The 21,734-nt window shown below is 38.5% G+C and overlaps 1 protein-coding gene across 16 annotated transcripts in view; it reads right to left on the bottom strand.

The window, feature by feature from the left end:
* The window catches only part of anks1b (ankyrin repeat and sterile alpha motif domain containing 1B), an 823,124-nt gene that overhangs the window by 437,915 nt on the left and 363,475 nt on the right, over positions 1–21,734 (bottom strand). For all 16 annotated transcript variants that reach the window (XM_069908369.1, XM_069908373.1, XM_069908387.1 and 13 more), the window contains one exon: positions 13,348–13,467. In XM_069908369.1, the coding sequence (XP_069764470.1) occupies positions 13,348–13,467 (120 nt within the window). The remainder of the gene's footprint in view (positions 1–13,347; positions 13,468–21,734) is intronic.

Genomic DNA, 21,734 nt, shown 5'->3' with positions numbered 1-21,734 from the left:
ATACAGAGCATTCCTTTCTCCATGCCACATGTCTATTTCAAAAGAAATTAAAATTCATTTGATGGTGGTAGCTCTCATAATCATTGATAACAAATGGTGAGACTGCCAAGGAATTGTGAACTCTAGTCTCAGCAGACATGGCATTTGCTTTGGTAATTTGAAAATATATTCAGCGAGAAATCCTTATGCTGGAGTTTGGCCTTAAGTTACATTTGTAAAAGACCAAACTTGTCTGTTATCCTCTCCATCACAAAAACAATCCACATCTAGAGGTAGAGAATTCTACAGTACAGAAACAGGTCCTTTGGCCCAACGTGCCACCCATTTCAATTCTCCATTCCACTCCCTTGCCGACATGTCTATTTCATGTACTGCCAGACTGAAATCACCCATAAATTGGAAGAACAACACCTCATCTTACGACTGGCCACCCTCCAACCGGATGGCATTAATATCAGCTTCTCTGGCTCTTGTTAAAATCTGCCCCTCCCTTGTTACCCCCATCATCTCTCCATTGCGTGTCTCATTTTGCACAGACAGGATCAATTCCATTAGACCCCTATCGCATCCAATTAACACCTTTTGTTGCTTTGGATTCCTCCTCCATTGTTTGAATTCTGAGACTTTCTGATATATCCTGCTTCTGCTTTTCCTTCACACCCCCACCCCCCAAAAGAAGGGCTCAGGCCCAAAAGGTCAGCAATATATTTTTGTCAAAAAGTTCCTAGATGTTGAATAAACCAGCTGAGTTCCTCCACATTTTGGTGTTTTTAGTCATTCCATTTGACTGCATGCTATACATATCCCTTCCACTTTTCTTATCCAGGTACATTCAAATGTCACTAAATGTCCCAAATTCTACCCACTCCTCTGGCAGCCCATTCCAAATACCACCCCCTTTGTGTGAAGAAGGTGCCCTCATCTTTTTTTAAATCTATGCCCTCTATTTTTTTTTATATATATCATTATCGTGGAGAAAAGGCAATGATATGATAAACCTTACCTCTGCCCCTCATGATTTTATTAACTCCTCCAGGGAGAAAAGTGCAAACCTTTCCAACCTCTACTTATAATTCAAGCCTACAAGTCACAGAAATGTTTTTGTGAATTTTCTATGCACCCATTGCAGCTTAATGATCGTTTTCCTGTGGCTGGGTGCCCAAAATTATGCACAATATTCCAAATGTGGCCCCACCAACTTTTTGTACAGTTGTAACATGACATCCCTGCTCCTGTACTTAACGTCATGACTTAGAAGGACAATTCTTCCAAATTCCTTCTTCACCACCCTGCCTGTCTGCATCATCAACATCAAGGAACTATGTACTTGTATCCCCAAGTCTTGTTGTTCCACAAGATCTCCAGGGCCCTACTATTCACCATGCAAGTGTTGCTCTGGTTTAACCAACCAAAGTGCAATACCTCACTTGTCAGAATTAATTTCCAGCTGCCATTCTTTGACCTACTTTCCCAGGTCATCTAGTTCCTTCTTCACTGTCCACTATTTTGACTATTTACCTGATAACATATTAAACATTGCCAACTATATTTCAATCCAAGTTGTTAACATAGAGGACAATAAACAGTAGGCCCTATATCAATTTCTGCAGCGCATCACTGGTCGCAGACCTCGAATCTGAGTAACAGCCTTCCTCTATCACCTCAGTCATATCTGCCTCCATTCATCTTCTGCTTATTCACACTCTCCCAACCAGTCTCAACCATTTTTCTCCTGAGCATATAAAAGCAAATATTCAGCAGAATAAGTCAAATGGCTCTATAAGCCTTCATCTTGGTTAATCTAATTTTACTCTAAACTTCATTTTCCTGCTTGTTCCACATAATCATTTTACAACAAAAATCCATCAGTTTCTGTCTTGGGCATATAAAATGAAGAAGCATCACTCATAGCTCAGTGGAGTAGATTTATTACCCTCTATAACAATGAATACCTCCCATGTCCATTTAAAAAGAATGGCCATAACTCTGAAAAAGATGCCCCCTAGTTCTTGGTCACTTTACAAGTGAGGATATGACAAGAAAAAGGAACAGAAGTATGACATTCGGTTCATCGAGTCTGGTTTGCAAATCCACCCTCAGCTAAACTGTTCTCACTTCTAGTTTCAATTTTCTGCCTTTTCCCCATATCCCTTGATACATTGATTAATTAGATACCAATCTCCCCCTTAAATGCCCCCAATGATCCAGCCTCCACAACTGTTTCTTTGGCTTGGCTTCGCGGACGAAGATTTATGGAGGGGGTAAAAAGTCCACGTCAGCTGCAGGCTCGTTTGTGGCTGACAAGTCCGATGCGGGACAGGCAGACACGATTGCAGCGGTTGCCAGGGAAAATTGGTTGGTTGGGGTTGGGTGTTGGGTTTTTCCTCCTTTGCCTTTTGTCAGTGAGGTGGGCTCTGCGGTCTTCTTCAAAGGAGGTTGCTGCCCGCCAAACTGTGAGGCGCCAAGATGCACGGTTTGAGGCGTTATCAGCCCACTGGCGGTGGTCAATGTGGCAGGCACCAAGAGATTTCTTTAGGCAGTCCTTGTACCTTTTCTTTGGTGCACCTCTGTCACGGTGGCCAGTGGAGAGCTCGCCATATAACACGATCTTGGGAAGGCGATGGTCCTCCATTCTGGAGACGTGACCCATCCAGCGCAGCTGGATCTTCAGCAGCGTGGACTCGATGCTGTCGACCTCTGCCATCTCGAGTACTTCGACGTTAGGGGTGTAAGCGCTCCAATGGATGTTGAGGATGGAGCGGAGACAACGCTGGTGGAAGCGTTCTAGGAGCCGTAGGTGGTGCCTGTACGTGGCAATGAATTCTACAAATCGACAATCCTCTGGCTAAAGACATTTCTCCTCATCTCTGTTTTAAATAGGTGCCTTGTAATTCTAAGATTATGCCCTCTTGTCCTGGATTCACTCATGAAGGGAAACATCTTATTCACGTCAACTCTATCCAATCTAATGGGCCCAAAACTGCATACAGTGCTCAATATGGGGTGACCAGTGCCTCATAGAGCAGGGGTTCTCAATCTTTTTGTTCCTCTGTACCCCTTGGGCATTTTTATAGGTTCCCGAGTACCCCTAAAAATTAAGGATTAAAAAAAAACACGACTGACTGCAGATTACAACACCATGTATTGTACAGTAGTGGCTATCCTCTCAGACCCAATGAACCCGCTGAAAAGTACAAATGTACCCTAGGTTGAGAACCCCTGCCATAGAGCCTCATGAACACATCTACTCTTAAACTATTCCTCTTGAAATGAATGCCAACATAGCATTCACTTTTCTCTCAGCATCCACCTAGTCAAGGTACACTTTTCAAGAACATAACGAATTATTCTTCTAAACTTCAACGAGTTTTGGTTCAATGCACTCAACCTTTCTTCATAAGACAATCTTTCATCCAAATGAAGTAAGCAAACCTTTCCTGAATGTAGATAAATCTCTCCATAAATAAGACCGAACTAGACATTGTGTTCAGATATAGTCCCTCCAATGCTCAGATACAATCCCATCAATGCTCAGATACAGTCCCACCAATGCTCAGATACAGTCCCACCAATGCTCAGATATAGTCCCACCAATGTTCAGATATAGTCCCACCAATGTTCTGTAGTCATAGATCTGCTACTTTTGAACTCCATGCCTCTTCAAATAAATCTCATGATATCATTTACATTCCAAATTACTTGCTGTACTTGTAATGCTAACCTTCTGCATTTTATTTATGAGAAAACCATGATCGCTTAGTGTACAAGTATTCTGAGATCTCCTTTAAAACAATATTCTGTTTTTCTAACTAAAGTGTGCCGGCTTGCATTTCCTAACGTTAAACTGGCTCGGATTCTGTCTTTCACTTTCTGTGACCACTTCATCCTGAACACTGATTCCTGTGGTAGATCAGCACAGTTCCGCGCTCCATCTTCCCCACACAATCTGCACTCTTAGGTGTAGACTTTGACAACCTCCATTTCTTTTATAGATTACCTTTGCCTCATCAAAATCCATTTCATTTTGCAGAACAACATATCAAATTCTGTATCTTTTTTGCTCATCTTTGCAATGTTAAGCTTTTCTACACAACACATATGAACAGTGAATTATGTTAGCGCTTGAAAATATAATCTCTTGATTCAAGTTTGATAATTGGGTGACCAAAATTATGCACAATATTCCAAGTGTGGTCCCACCAACCTTTTGTACAGTTGTAACATGACATCCCTGCTCCTGTACTTAACGTCATGACTTAGGACAATTCTTCCAAATTCCTTCTTCACCACCCTGCCTGTCTGCATCATCAACATCAAGGAACTATGTACTTGTACCCCCAAGTCTTGTTGTTCCACAAGATTTCCAGGGCCCTACTATTCACCATGCAAGTGTTGCTCTGGTTTAACCAACCAAAGTGTGGTTAACTCCGATTACTTATTTGGTTAACCAAATATTATGCATGTCCAGTCGGGATCTAGTTTGCAGATTTTGAGTTTTATTCTTACATCTAGCTTATTCTGCCAAAGTAACTTGCATGCCACTTGAATTTATAAGTGTATGTTTCAAGGTGAAATTATTCTGCTCAGTATTTCTGCAGCTCAGAATAGAACCATCAATTGAATGAGTAGTGAGGTAGGAACATTTTAATGGAACACATGCTTTGTAAAAAATTAATTGACAAACTTTTCTGTTCACAGATGTCTATCACCACAACTTCGTTATGACAAAAATTACTTCTAGTTTCCGGTCTCTTGAAATGAAAAGTGATTTTCATACTACCTTAACATGAAAGGACAGTCAGCTCTCATTAGAGAGGTTCTCTCACAGCCACAAAAAAAATTGTCTCAGAAAATGTTAGCATTTGCAGTGCTTGCACTTCAGTAGGAAAACATTACTTACATACCATTATTCTCAGGGTCTGTACTTACAATAACGCATTCATGCATGCTATTATTTTCCAGATATGTATTTAAAATAAATGCAAAGAAGTCATTTGCATCAAATGTGCTCACTTGAATGTACCAGTTCTTTGCTGGAAAAGAGGAATGTTTTTCTGCTTAAAATATTTACAAAATGTTCACTTTACTAACGCAAAGCCCCTTCACAAATTTTCATGTCAAGGACTTACATGCTCCAACAGATCTTTTCAGAATTATTTTTGGAATGGGATTTTAAATGGATAACTATTCATCACCGAGAAATCTCAAGCATAGTGGAATATGCAAACATGCTAGATAAAAATCAGCAGATGATGCAGCATCTGTTTCAGGCCTAAAAACTTTGGTTAGCCTTTACTACCTATTGTTGTGTATTGCATTCAACCCAAGCATCAGCACCTTTCATGTTAAACTTCAACCATAGTGCAATGGTTTTTGAAGACTATGTGCTTCCTTTGTTTCTGTAGCAGTGGCATCACTGGGGGCTGGTGCCACCCGGTGCAGTATCTCATGGACTGAATGTATGAGCTTACTGAGAGTAGAAGAAACAGGTGTGTGTCCCTTGTATGTCCGGGGTGGTGGCGGAGGCATTGACCAGAGTCGGCGGTGGGAGGCAGCTCTGACTGGAGTGCATTAGAAGGTTCAAAAAGTAAAATAGCAAAGAATTTTAGCCTTGTAGGTATATTGATACACGTTAGCTGGGGTTACAAAAAAATGTTTTTGCTATTATAACTAATTACAGGGATATGTTATTAAACACTGAAACACTGCCCAAAAATTTTCTAGACCATCATTTTGGTGTAACCTCAGCTGGTAGTGTCACCCAGTACGGCCTGCAACCCTTAATGATGCCAATGTTCTACCGTGTTGATCAAGCTTCTCCACATCTGTGTGTAAGCAAGGAGGCCGTGGACCATAGACTGCAGTCATTCAGCATGCAACTTTTCATTGGGATTAAAAGACATCAATCTCACAGAATCCTAACACGCACATACTCTGAGCTCAAACAATGAGCATCTTAACCAGAAGGTGAAGGTTGGGTTAAGATTAAAGTTCCCCAAATTATCTTAGTCTGAGCTGTCAATCCTTAGTATTCATTCCCTCCCTCCTTATTCATTCCATATCACCTCTCATTCACCATGAGCGTCTACCCTAATTATCATCTGCCATGACCACAGTCCATTGCCGCCAATCACCACCCTGATTATCACTTTCCATCCACCTTACCTCTGCTCTCTACCCTCCTAATAGAAGCTCTCTAGTCATCACTCTGACTTCCATCTTCTTCAATTGGACAATTATGGATGGACAATTGGATGCTGACACATCCTGAAAACCTATATTCCCTTGAATGAATAAAGGAAAACTGCCCAGTGCAACCCGCCACTGCTCATCGTTGACTCCCCAACCATCACTGGCTATCCTCGTCATCACTTCATAATCCACCATGTCCTATCATTAACATCTCCCAAACCATCCTTTCAATCATTACTCGACTCCATCCTTGCCCCTATCATCACCCCACCCGCAATCATCAATCGCACTTAAAAATGCAATATGAAAGACATACAAAAGTTCTCTGCCTCCACATGGACTATATCCCTTCATTCCTGCTTATTCATGTGCCTTTCAAACATTGTTATCATATCTGCCTCCACCACTTCCCCTGGCAGCATGTTCCAGGCACCTACCACTCTCTTTTTTTTAAAAGAAAACTTGCCATAAATCTGCCTTAAACATTCTCCCTCTCACCTCAAAGCTGTGCTCTCTGGTATTTGATATTTCCACTTGGGAAAAGACTGACTGTCTACCCTATCTATGCCTCTCATAACTTTGCATAGTTCTATCAGCATTCAAAACTCCAGAGAAAATATTCTAAGTGTAGTACAACTCCGATTATCCAAAATGACGTAACTTCAGCTTCAAAAAACATTTTGAAGCTAAACAAACAACACTTCCAGGTCAAAAAATAATTCAGATAACTGAGGATTCTGGATAATCCTATTTTGGATAATCGGAGTTGTACTGTATAACCTCAAGTTAAAGCCAAGATTCTCAAATCTAGGCAATCCTACTGATCCCCTTCTGCACCCTCTCCAAAACCTCCATATCCTTGGTAATACAGATATATCAGAAGAAATATAGATCCCAACACTATTTCCAATAGAGCAACAGTGGTTATTGACCTCAAGACAGAATAACACCCCTCCATTGCGACATTTTGATTTCTATAGCCAAGACAATTTTGAATGCAATCTACTAAGTCTATGGATTGCATGTGTCTTAACTTTTTGAATCAGCCTAGCATAACATTCATTACTCTCCCCTAATCAATCATCTTCATCACCTCCTCAAAAAAATTCAGTCAACTTTGTTACATTATGTTCTCTAGCTATGCACACTATCCCTAATAAGACCGTGCTTTTCCAAATCCAAGCGAATCATATCCCTTTTCCAGTCGTCTTCAATAATTTTCCTACCACTTAAGGTTTACTAGCCTATAATGCACTGGATTATCCCTATTGCCCTTCTTTAAAGGAACAACATTGGCTAATCAGTCCTCTGAGACATCACCTGCATTCTCCCATTCCTTGCTGTTTTCTCATTTAGTGCACTCTCCCTCACACAGCCACAAAGTACTGCATCTGGCACTGTCTGACCACACACACACAGACATGCACACACGACAAAGCCTTTATGGTTTGAGCAACATCAACTTCCTCCACGACTTGTTTGTGCCTCTCTATACACATTGCTTCCATTTTTGCAATGTTTCATTTTATACCACATGTACAAATTTTTCTAACAAGCCTGTTATTAAACACCTTGCCAATCACATGCAGGAAACTATTACAGACTACCATTAACTCAATTATTTTATAAATGAAACTAGTCACTTTAACAGAACTTCAATAAAGTAGTCAACCTTGACTTCACCTCAACAGATGCATTATGTTATCCTTAATTAATTCAACCATGATTTCAATGTTCACTGACTTTATCTCAGTTTTTGGATTTAATATCACATGGTACTGTATCACATCACATTGCAACAAAAATAACACTTACTTTTCCCCTCTCCAAATTAAAACAAAACATCTCATATCCTATGTATACTGTATACTGAACATTACAACACAAATAAATCTAACAGAAATGGTATAAATGAAGCTATTTGTATATCTAAGGACACAGGTTGATTTAGCTTTAACCAATAAAAAAATGAAAACACACTACCAAACGAATTTTTAATGCCGCTGCGGATAAGACTTAATGCCAGCAAGAAATCTCAAACATTCAAAATTCTAATTTTCCTTAATTTTCTTTCTCGAATACACGCAGCTTTTGTGATGGATTATGTTATATTTTATATTGTATATAGACAGGTTTTAAAAGGGATTGTTTGTGGGGTTTTTAATTAGGTCACACACAGATACAAACAGATCTCATTTAAAATGCAGAGCTCTGTTCAAGCCAGATAGTCCAGGCTCTGAGTGCATTTGCAAAAACTTTGAACAATGCCTATAGAGACTTCATAAGTAGGTGTTAATTGGACTGCAGTGAAGTAATGGATTATTGTTTTGGAAAGCAACAGATGAACGGACTCGAAGATTAGATCCGGTGACGCAGTCTGTCTGAATGCAGTTTGCTGATCTAGGACGGTCATGTGGTTTTGCAAGGGGAGAGAGAGAGAATATGAGAATTTAGTTCTACAGTTCAGCAGCAGCAGATGGGACGGGAACATGACAAGTTGGCAAGCTTGTGGAAAAACCCCATTTTGAAGATGGGTTGTGAGTTCTTAGTTCAGCCTGTGTGGTCCATACAAGAGGAGATGGCTGGCTGTACAATGTTTCACTTGAAATAAGAGAAACAAAAAGGAACTCTGTGGTGACCTGAAAGAAAGAGGTTATCACCTGGAAAACCCTGTTGGGGCAAGTTTATTCGGCAAGACACTGAAGTGGCTGATCAAAAGGAATCAGTTGTGTGTGTCCAATGAGCAACAAATCTCTCTCTGAAAACCGACAAGAAACTTCCTGAGTGGTAACCATTTACCTTTCAAGCACCAAAGCCTGGTGAAATTCATAAATGTTAAATTGTATGCACATTTAAGAATTGCCTGATACCAGTGAACTTGCAGGAGTGAGAAGTGAGATTAGACTGTGAATCAAAGAACTTTTCTGAATTTATATGCATGTGCGCTTAGAATTAGAAGGGGGTTAAGTAATAAGTTAGAATTAAATAGCCATTTGTCTTGGTGAATTTCTATTGCTGCTGAGTTTTGGGACCTCTGGGCCCATAACACTTTCAAGATGATCATGTTGATGACTAAATAGTCTCCTTTGCTTGTGCTAAGCATTGGTCAATGGTACAACAATGCTAGAAAAGTCTGCAACAGTAAAACCATGGGCAGGAGTGGGATAAAAACCAAAAGGCTTTCCATTATGCATGAAAAATTCAAGGATTTTATCAAAAAAACTTTGAAGTGCAACATGTCATTAAATTCATTTTTTGCATTCACACTTGGACTTCTTCCCTGCTGATCTTGGTGCAGTCAGTGACAAACATGGTGAAAGTTTTCACCAGGGCATTGCAAGCATGGAAAAGCGGTATCAGGGCAAATGGAATCCATCAATACTGACCAACTATTGTTGGACACTGACACAAGTGGCATCAGATTCTGAGTATAAATGAAAATCAGCAGGCACACTTTTAGGTGTCAAACTAACATGGAGTTTTGAACTAATGTAATATGTCAGCGTCATTATGTGATTAAGTATGCTAAATTCAATAAAAATTAATGTTTCTCCAACTTCCTAAGAAGTTCTCTATCATAATCCCCAATCTTTTCAGGAAAGCTAACCTAATGAAAAAAATTGTTGCCCAGTGAAATTTTTGCATATCCACAGCAATTTTTTTTCCAAACTAACTGGAAAAAAAATGTTTTTGCCAAACACTAATACCAAAAAAGACTCAAACGAATTAAAAATAACTGAAAAATTCAAGCTGTATGTTGTAGGTATAAGGAAATGTAAAAGGAAAACGCAGCATAAATCTACAAATGTCATAAATATTTGCAGTGTATCATGATATAAGAGCTCAACATTCAAGTCATCCAGTGTGATGGTGCATTTGGAGGAGATAACCATGGAGATCATATCACGCTACAGAATATCTACTCTACATTTTATAAATGTACAGGGAAGTGGGAAGAATTCCTATGGGAACTATGTGCCTTTTCTTCACTCTGTTGCAAGAATGTCATTTTGCAGAATTTCAAAGTAATTTAATAAAGGATCTTCAAATAAGATCTAAAGTTAAATAATACAGTATTATTGTTCAAAAAATCATTCGATTTCAAAATATAATCGATCATTACATTTCTGTGCAAGCAATATCAAATGATAATATAAGCCAGAGTGCAAAAAGTTTAAAAGGGTGAGAGAAATAGCAAGGTACATGTGCATAACTGTTGAAAGAGACAGGAGATTCAGCAAGCAAAACCCATACAAGATCCTGGATTTTATAAGAGCCAGTGATTCATGATTATAAGACACTGCTTCAGCCATATCTGGAGCATTGACTAGTTTGTGCATCACCTTTCAGGAAAGATAGAAACCCTTAGAAAGGTTCAGAAAGATATACTGAAATTAGCCTGGGATGAGAGGATTTAGTTGCAAAAACAGACTGGAAACAGAAGAGATAAGGTGGAGGTGAAATGATAAAGCCAGTTAAAATCATGAAGTGTATAGACAGAATAGATAGAGAGACACTGTTTCTGTTAGCAGAAGGGGCTAGAATTTGGATATATAGAATGAAAGTGGATGGGATGGAACTGAAAGTGACATGTGGAAAATAATTTTTATGTAACTTTACTTAAAGCCTAGAAAGGAGAAATGAAGGTGATGGTGGATTCAGCCTTTACATTCAAAATAAAACAGAATAATACAGTATTTAAAAGGAAAAATAAATTGGAAGGGGGCTATTGTTTTGAGCTGACAGGGGTTAGATGAGAAAAATGTACTCCTTCCACTCTGTGATGTGATTCTGGCCCAACATAGCAAATTTTAGGTTCCCTCAAAAATATAAAGCATGAATGTTGGTAATAACCTAACAGGATTTAATCATTAAAAACTTGCAGAATTCAAACATTATTTCCTGTTGACACCTTTTATGTCATAATGAACAGTTCTCTCAGAAGCCACAAACTCATATCCATCTTTTATTTCTATGGGCAATATTATGTGTATAAATGCACCTTTGTCATTCAAATGTCTTTCTATTGTGGTTGCACCCATTTAGCAGATGGTTTTAGATCCTATAATCAGTTTGTAAGTAAAGACAGTAAGTAGCATTTCTTATCCAGAATATATTACTTGGTGCCTGTTTGTCACTGTGTTTGAAGACTGATATAGACCTAGTCATTACTCAGAAGCAAAATTTGACCATACCAAAACAGTATGCCCAATTCTTCATCATTGTGTGGACATTGACAGTATGTATGCAGAATAAAACTTGCAGGATCTACAAATAGATTCCTGAATAGTGGCTAAAACTTGCACAAATATAACCTCTTCTTGACCCCAAATCCCTCCCATACACAAGACTTATTCAAGAGGGCAATGTTATATTTTCCACTACATTGGACCTGTAGCTCCAAAGTACCTAAGATGCTCAAATGCCTGTTTAAATCATATTCCATCTTCACCCTATAAATGTATTCTTTCTGTCAAAATGACTCATTCTCACACCAAAATGAGTACTTCTTAAAATGCGCTGCAGCAATTCATCAATGGTACTTTGGGAGCACCTCTCAAAAGCAAAATATATCCTTCTAACAATGATGTGTTTTCCTTATGATTGGATGTGTTTAGATGTGCATCCAGCATCTTGGTATCAGCTTTCTCGCCAATCAGGAACACTACACCCAGCTTTAAGCATGTGTTCTGAGGGTCTCTGCTCTGACAATCCACGTTTCTTGCAAATTGAATCTGAATTTCTCCAAGAGTTTTGTTTGCCCTTCTCCTTAAACAAAAGTTGTTGCAATAGGAGGAAACATTTCAACCACGTGCTTGCTACTATGAGAAGACTGCATAATCCACATTATCCCTCCAGAAATGATGATTGACTTCTATATATAGCCACTGCTTTGAATGGATTGGAGTACAATTTCCAATATCCATAATGTTCTTAATGCACTTATTCAGCAAAGTCAATGATGGGTGTCTGGAAAACTAACTCACACCGAATTTGGCTAGTGTTGTGTTGGACATGTTGGTTACAAACCCTCTTGGAGGCCAATGTCATTTTCTTAAATCCTTGTTCCACCTACACCTGATCTGTCCATCGTTCAAGATTGGCACAGGATGCAAGATCAGGAGATATGTGAATTTTCCAGTTGCTTGAGATTGCATGTTGGGTGGATTGGTGAACTAATGGTGAGGCTCGCCAATTGCCAACTTCTGTAATTCTTATCTATTTATTTTCCTCTTTTTTTTGCCGAATGTTTGAGGCTGTCAGTTGCTTGAAATCCAATTAACAAGAATTTTACTGTACTTTGAAAGTCAACCACAATTGATGTTGGAGTTTTTTTTTCAGCACACTGCATTGTAGAAAATACCTCCATCAACACTGGAAACTTTCTTCAGTAACCAATGAAAGGATATGACCAGGCCTAAAATTTGCCTGATGGTCAGGGACAGCTTCATCGGTGATGGAAAAGAAATGGATGGGTACAGTCTTTGCCATTCATTTAGCTGCAGTGGATAACAGTGAACATTACTCCAAAAGATACTGGATTGAAAGCCTTTGTTACTGGCTTTGTAGATTGTAAACTGGTGATCCCATTACACCAGATCCACTGCAGAACAGAGACATAGAAGGTGGTGACTAAATCAAGGAAACTACTATGGGGATCATTTCAAAGCTAAACCTCATTTAATACCAGGTAGTAATGGAAGTCTTAATGGAACAACAATTTCCTGAACAAAAACCTTATCAATAGAGCTAAGGAACCAGTATCTAAACTGGACTTTCCACAAAACATTTATGCAAACCTAAACTGGATACAAATCATCCAAGAAGTATGTGTCCATCTTTCATTTAATCTGTAACATAAACTGCCTAATTAACACTAGTGATCACACATTTTAATGCATCATCAAAGATTGCCCCATTTAAATTTTGTTAGACACATGTCCAATATTGATACAGCCAAACCAGATGCCTTCCATTACCTTGATCTTAAACTGAGGCATCACCGTACATCGTTGTCTGATGAGTTAGCTTGTGAATAATGTAAAATCATTCTTAAACAATGGATGTTTGATATGCATGCATTAGAAGGCATCTCAGTCAATACCGTGTAAGATGAACTTTAGCTACACAATGGAGGGTGGCTTATTTCCTTACCTTTGACCTTTGGGGAAGGTGAGACTGTTGGTGATGAAATGGAAGACTGAGGAGTGGGAACTCGGCACTGCTTCCCTGGTTCTTCTGCTCCCTTTACATCCATCTTTTGCACGATATAATCTGTAGATTTGAAAACAACATTTCATGCTAATTTTTTTTATGTCAAAGGATAAGCAGAAAGAATGCAGGTGATCTGCACAGAATATTTAAATTATATGATTTCAGCACTTTTACTTAACTTAGCCTAAATCCCTTTAATATTTTGGTGGCTTTGGCATCTGGTGATGCTTTCATTTTACAGCCATTTTCCAAATCTGCCCTTACTGTGCAGTATGGCAGTTCCTCATTCTTCACTTGGTATTCAAGAGAATGATTCTTCTTCTTGTTATGTTTATAATGGCCACCTTATCTCACTTTGATCCTGCTTTTTATTAAAATATGAAATCAAAAATGACCATCATATTCATAAAGATGTCCCCTCAGGTCATTCCACAGACTTGCACACAAGCTAGTTTTATGCCCCATTATAGCAGTGAGTGCTACATTGCAGAGGTGAGATGGTAAATCAAGGTCCATCTGCCAAATTGTAATATTTCGAGCAAGGGCAGAGATATTAGACACAATGCTACAATCAGCATTAACTCCTTGATCACTAAATGGTAACAATTAAATTCCATTTTGTAAAAGTGTGTTGTGCTTTACAAGATGACAAATACAGTTCAAAAGAGCTTTATTGCTGTGCAGAAGCAATATAGTCTGGTTTGGTGTAACGTGAAATATTATAAAGCTGAGACTGCAAAAGAATGAAATAACACATCAGAAATCAGTGAGTGTTCATGGAGAAGACAGAAATATGACATAAATATACAAGTGAAATATTAGGTTACAAGATCAAAACAAGATGATCATTCAATATTGCATTGACCATCTCAACCACAAGCTGATGACATCATATATAGTGTCAAGATCTGGTGGTGACAGTAAACATGGCAATACTTATAATCAGCCCACAACTTAATTTGACAAATTTGGCTGTCACTTGACAAGAATATAAATTCTAAAATTAATCCTGAAATGATTAAGTTGCACATTAAAGTGAACTTTTGCGAAGTGGAGTATTCTAGAAGAAAATAATAATTTCTCCAGTGGTTGAACATTTTCCTCTCCAATCAGCGCCACCACCAAAGAACAAGGTGCCTAACTGGTGGTTGATGGAATCTTCATTTCATTTGTAACGAGCGAAACACTGGTGAATAGTTGCAGGATATAAAAATGCTAACACTACTTTTCTTTAAAAGACCATTTTTATCTATGATATTATTCCAATCTTCAAGAATGCTAACAAGTCTAGAAAAGAACCAAAAAAATCTTATGAAAAAATTAATTAATAAGGGATTAATTAATGGCATTTTTAAACAAAAGAAGATTTCTAACAATTTTATTCCAGATATTAAGCAAATGTTTTAATATTGGAATATCTTTATCTTCTATTATTAATTTTGGCTCCCATTTATAAATAAACTCCCCTGGTATAATTTCTCCTATCTTATTTAATTTTTAAAAAATATTTGGAACAATAAAGGAATTTCAAAATTGGAAGAATGTTCTGATAATGATAGATTGATATCTTTTGATCAATTAAAAATTAAATATGATATTCCTCGTAATATGCTATTTTGTTATTTTTAGATAGGAACCTATTTAAGAGTAAAATTAGGATCTGATATGGTTTTCCTTTTGTGTATTTTCAGCATATGCCTGTTAACACTGTAATATTGAGATTTATTATTGTTTGTTTTTATTATCTTATATATGTTGATTAAATAAAATATTCAACAAAAAGAATCTAAACATTTAAAGAAGATAAATTTAGCAGAATGAATGTGAAATGCAACTTTAAGAATACAGGACAGATGAAGCATGAGTCAAAATAGGACTGAACAGGTAAGCATTTATTTTAGTTATTTAACATTGTGCTTTCATTTTTAAAATGGAAGTGATGCTGCTGGTGTGGATTGGAAGAGCAGAGACACAACACAGCTCCGAAGGATTCTACCGCCCAGTCCTAATGCCGATAGCTCTATACAGGCTTTAAATAACCTGTTAAAGGTGCTGGCAGTTGGCAGTGCCTGTGTTGCAATGAAGGGTTGCAGACTCCGCGGAAGGAGCAGACCGGTGCAGGGATCCAAAAATGGGCAGGGCCCCCACCCGCCCACCCCCACATTGAGAAGGATAGGCAGAGGAGATGACCCTACAGAACAGTGACCACAGTACCAGACTAGCAAGGGTTTCAGAAGCTGAAGGATACTATAGAATGGTGACTATAACAACCAGCAAGAGGCTGTGGCTGAAAGACTCACAGGCTGTGGGCTGCTGGAGACTGGCTTATGGGAACCAAGTATCAGAACCTGGATTTGAGAGGATGTTGAGGGCAAGAAGGGCTCCCTAATGGCCTCAGGTTCTGAAGGTTTCCCAAACATGTTGGAGCAGTGGTTCTCAACTTTTTTTCTTTCTACTCACATCCCACTTTAAGTAATCCCTGCGCCAGAGGTGCTCTGTGATTAGTCAGGGATTGCTTAAGGTGGTACATGGGTGGAAAGAAAGTTTGAAAATCACTGTTTTAATCATACTTAATTGACTCATTAGGTGCACGGTTTCATAACTCCAAAGAAAATGGGCAACTTTTCTCAAGCAAAATATTTCAGTAAAAATTAGGTCGAGAAGTGATTCTCAACTTTCCCTTCCCACTCACATACCACCTTAAGCAATCCCTTAATAATCAGAGCGCCTATGGCATAGGGATTACTTAAAGTGGTATGTGAGGGGAAAGGAAAAGGTTGAGAACCACTGTGTTGGAGGTTTGGATCTGGAGCTCAGGTTGCCAATGGATCAAACAGGAGTCCATGTGTGGCTGCAGAGGCTGTGGGAACACAATCACTCTGAAACAACTCTCTTTTGCTTCTCTTTCTCTTCTCTACAAGGGGAGCCAGGCAACACTAATGGTGACTCTTTGTCTGTCTTACATCAAGCAGAAGGGAATTTCATGTATTACATGCTGTGAACTATTATATGGCAATAAGGGGATCTTGAATCTTGAAATAACACTGAAATAATTATTGATTGTTATTTGAACAGGTTTGCACCCAGCAGATTTAACACACAAAAGTACATAAAGTGGTTCACTAAAATGCCAATTAACAAGCGATGGTTAATGGACCATCAAGATGATCTTATGAAGCTGCATGCAAAAGCTCGGCTGAGGGTGTCTCATAGTGGAATAGCTGGAGCGGCAGAAACTCAGGTCTGTGCAATAGAGTTACACAAAAAAAGAGCATTGCTCATCTGGAAGTAGAATTTCTTCAGTGGATTTTAAGAAGTGGTAAGTTTAAAGTATTTTGATGAGCTGGTGATGTTTTGGTGAGATGGGTTAAAACATTGTTGTCGACTGGGAAAGAGGTGATCACCATGTGGTTAATGCACAAGAGGCTCAAGTTGAATTGGGTCCCATTGAAAGTATTGGGCACAGATTTCTATTCTCACCTAAAAAAAAGGATATAATTGCTAGAGGGAATACAATCTAGATGCATCAGACTGGTTCCTGGGATGAGGAGCAACTGAGTATTTAGGCATCTGGCATTTGGAAAAATGAGATGAGATGTAATCTCATTGATGGAGAAATTCAGCAGGTATTTTATGTTGAAAATACAAAGCTACTTTTTGGGCTTTTGCTCGAATTTTGCAAGATTCTGCTCATACCTTGATGAAGGGCTCAAGCCCAAAAAACACTGGTTTTGTGTCTTTAACTTTGCTCTGTTTGACCCTTTGAGTTTCTCCACCATTGTGTTTTTACTTCAATCATGGTGTCTACACATATTCATGTTTTAGTCCTGTAATTGAAAATGGAATCTGAAACTGAAGGGCACAATCTTACATCACATGGTTGGTCGGTGACATGGAGGGGAGGCCACCTGGGAACACGAGGTACTGTGGGGTGCTGGAAAAAGTGGGGACTCTAACTCTTAACTGTTATGTGACAATAATGGAACATTTACCCCCCCTCTATAAATGCTGGTAACTGACCACCAGATGGCTTTTGCCTCACAAATTACTTCCAATTACTGCTTCACATCTATCAAATGCAAGATGTTTAGTAACCCAAACAAAGACATACATTGTAACAGCAGGCCAGATTGTGCATTACCAATAACATTACCATCAACAGCCCAAAAAACTTTATGGAAGACTGTTGGTGCAGTGTATAGTAGGAATACGGTTAAATGTGCAAGTATAAAGGTTTTAACGAAATGATCTTACTCGTCCAAAGTTTGCACAATAATTGAACCTGAAAATACCTGCAAATAACATCAAGTCACCACACTAATACACTACATAGCACTAAATAGATGTTAGTGCAAACTTAATTAATGTAACTATTGGTCTACTATCTTTATGGGTCTGAAATACAACTACTAGTGCCAAAGAGTAAAAACAACCATTTCTTTTGAAACTCTTTCATGTGTCTCTCTTAATCTAATTCCCTATTTCACAATCTTTATTTTTTCCAAACTTGTACTTCCCAATTTTGATTCTGTACATCTCCCTATATTCTTTCATTTTACCAGTTGAACAACCATGTTGTCTTTCTGTTTGTTTGCACTCTCTACATTTGTCAAATGTAAAGTTTGTTTGGTAAAAGCAAATCAATGCAAATCATCTACTTCTCTAAATGCTACATTGTTATCATATCTACTTCCACCACTTCCCCAAGCACCTTCCAGTCACTGAGTAGAAAATCACCTCAAATATCCTTTAAACTTGCCCCCTCTCAATTTAAATATATGTCCTTAAGTATTTGACATTTAGTGTCTCTGGACTTCTGGTCTGTGGGCATATCTGAAGTTTACATAAAAAATGAGACTAAGTTTGTGATGCCTGGGGCATTCAGAAAGGTTCGTCCTCAGGTAGTCCAATCAGTCAACTCTAATGTACATATAACCAGACAGAGTGGCAGAACAAGAGCATAGTTACAGAGCATTTGGTTACAATAAGAGAGATCCATCTGGGCAACATGAGAGCACTGTTGAGGCATTCATTCAGTGGCCTGATAGCTGCAGAAAGAGAGAGCAGAGCAAGGAGGAAGTGGAGTCAGTGGTCATTGGGATTAGCAAAAAGCGATGAAGCTTGCAGGAAATTTAAGAGTGGAGAATAAGAAATTGGGAAAACACAAATGATTAGAAGTAATTAAGAATTACCACCTGACCTTAAATGCAGCCTGCCTCATTATTCTGTCCCAGGTCCCTTCCCAGCACCACTGATCATGTTGAAAAAGCAAGAGATTGCCAAGGGAAAACTAATCATTGTAATTGTTTTGGATGGATTTGATGGTCCATATATCTGGGCTGGATTGTGCTGGACCCAGCCAATACCTTGCGTTCATCCTCTGCCTGTTCCCCACACTGCCCCGTCCTTTCCATTGATGCATTGAAACCATTCTACTGGAAACCTCCATTGCAAACTTTTCCATAAAAATATACAAGTGACTAGACATCACGTTGAGGAAGTCAGCCCTGCCTTAATCAGAGCACTGGAGATTGGACTAGAACCTGGGTCTCTGATACAGCTGGGCCACCTGCAATGTCACATTATTAATGATCACAATTTAAATGGTGAAAGAGGAACAGATAATAACTTCATTTAAAATATATTAAACTACTGAAAATTTATTAAATGCAAGTGAAATAATAAGCAAAATATTAACCTGAATTTACATTCTTAATGAGGTCAGTGACTCCTAATCAAATGAATGAAAATGCAGCTTCTACACCAGACATGGCTGGCAAAAAGCTAAGGGGCCAGAGAGCTTCCAACACCTCTGCTGAGGATCAACGGAGGCTGCCAGTCCACACAATATGAATCTAGTGGAGGAAGGTGAGGTCAGATGCACCAAAATTGCATTGTGCAGATGCAGTAGTTTAAACATCGGAGAGTGGGTAGAGACATATTTGAGCTTGTATTGTGGTTTAGTGTAATCAAAAGTGACAAGTTCATAAAATGTTATGCTTCAGTGTCCAGGAAGGAAGCACTTTAGCACAGTTTGTTGAATTCAGTTACATCACTGGCAGACCACAGGCTAGTTTACATAAGAAGTTCACATTGATGCGAGCATGACTGAACAGTTCCAATAGCCAAAAAAAAAATAGAATCCAGTGAGAGAAATAAATAGGATTCATAACCCCCCAGGATAAATTTCAAAATGTGATGAACAGCTTTTACCAAACAAACTTTACAGGTTCATGGATTTCATAATGTACACAGGACATTAGAAAGCATTTAACCAGCCTTGTGAATTTTACAATAATAACAACCTTATGGAAGTATATAAAATCAGGAGATGAATGGTGATAGTTCTTTTCTCAAGATCATGGAGACCAAAACAAGAAGGCCTAGGCTTAAATTGAAAGGGGAAAGATTTAAATGGGGTATCTTTATCCAGACAGATGGTGGATAGTATATGGGATGAGTTGCCAGAGGAAGTTGTTAAGGTGGGTACAACTGTGATGTTGAAAAGACATTTAGATAGGTTCTCGGTTAGGAAAGATTAGCAAAGATTTACATGCAGATAAATGGAACAAGCTTATGTTGACAATCTGGTCAACAAGGATGAGATGGATCAGGTGGCCTGTTTCTGCACTGTGTAACTCATGATTATATAAAAGTAGAAACTGGAGATGCTGCAAATTTAAGCAAACAATTAGAAGTTGTGGGAACTCAGCAATTCAGGCAACAACCTTGGAGGGAATGGACATCAAACGTTTTGGATTGGGACACTTTCTCGAGACTAAGGTGGACAACAAGCATACAAAGGTGGGAGAGATGGAATGGTGTGACAGGTTGGGGAGGAGACCACTGTGGGAGGGATTCAGAGAAAAGAATGGGCTATACTGGAATGGGCTATTAAAGTGGGAGCAGGTCAATGACAGATGGAAACAATGGAACCAGAATCTGGAACATTTTCTCTTGGTGTTTCACTGACCCCCTCTCCCCCACCCCACTTCATGTATTTGGTATACCTTCTTCCCACTTAAGTCTCAAAACAGGCCCCAAACCTTTTGTTTCTCTCCATGGATGCTGCTTGACCTATCATGTCCTCCAGCTTCTCGTCATACAGTTTAAACTTATTTACGTGATCAGTTTGGATTCTGTCAGTTCACAAAAAGTTCCAGACTTTTTTTTATAGCCTTTATCCAAGAAAGATCAAAGATCATCAGTGGTTTGCAAATGACTGTGCTTAACATCATAGCATTTTTCTTATAAATGTGAAATTTGAAAAAATCTGAAATCTTCGAACCATTTGATGTAACATTGTCCAGGTAAAACTCGTCAGTGGGAATTGTGGAATAATTTTCCCCTTAATAGGGGCATGAAGAAATATAAACTTGGTTGCTGGAGACTAAGGCCCAGAAATTTCTTGAGGCCTAGGAAAATGCATTGATTAGCGTGTAGACAGCCAGCAATGTTAAAGTACAGTAGCATTACCATAATTGAATTCACTAAATTAAACATCTTTCTTGTCAAAATGTCTCACCTCAAGACTTTCCAAAGCCTTTCCACAATCAGCAAGACACAAGTTAGGATGGGATGCAATATTCCCCATTTTCGTGGAGCTCCAATAACACATCTACTACAAAATGAAGCAGAAATACTCCTCAAGGCCTAGACTGCCAATTCTCTGTCTGCCCTCCAAAACTCCTCTGTGCAATTTAACTTCATGTTGCTGGGCCTTTCTTTTGTGCCTTTTACCTTCACATCTGTTGCCATCTAATAGAGTGCTGTTATTTTCTACCTATTTAATTCAGATAGTGTTAACTAACTGACATCCAGGAGACACAAATTCATTGGATCACAATTCCACTTAAAATTCCTTTTGTGGCTCTATTGCCATACCTTTTTAGTAGTTTTGTTTTTTTTTAAAATAATTTAATTGTAATTTTTTTGACTGTGTTTTTCTGGACCAAATCAATCCCTTATTAAAACTTGTTCAACTCAGTGACAGGGATATATTTAACTCTATCTGTTATGATACTGTCAATCTTGCCCAGTTTGATCAGAGAAAGATGATTCAAGTAGACTGTCTTTTTCATCTGAGAATTATACCTTTCAAATTATCAGGAGTTAAGATCACCACTTCACATTCTTAATAATGAAACTATTTTCCCTGAAAATATTTAAAGTGCATCCTCAAATAAAAGTGTTAAATAATTTTAAATTAAAAAAAAGTAAAACAGCTTCCAAATGCAATAGCAACCAATTAAATCAATTTTCTACCTTGCTTTAGTTATTAAATTGACAACTAATATATTGGGTAGTGTAATGTCGCAAGATTATAT

This window comes from Narcine bancroftii, chromosome 13, assembly GCF_036971445.1.
Source record: "Narcine bancroftii isolate sNarBan1 chromosome 13, sNarBan1.hap1, whole genome shotgun sequence".
NCBI classification, from domain to species: domain Eukaryota; kingdom Metazoa; phylum Chordata; class Chondrichthyes; order Torpediniformes; family Narcinidae; genus Narcine; species Narcine bancroftii.
This window is presented reverse-complemented; position numbering and strand designations above follow the sequence as displayed.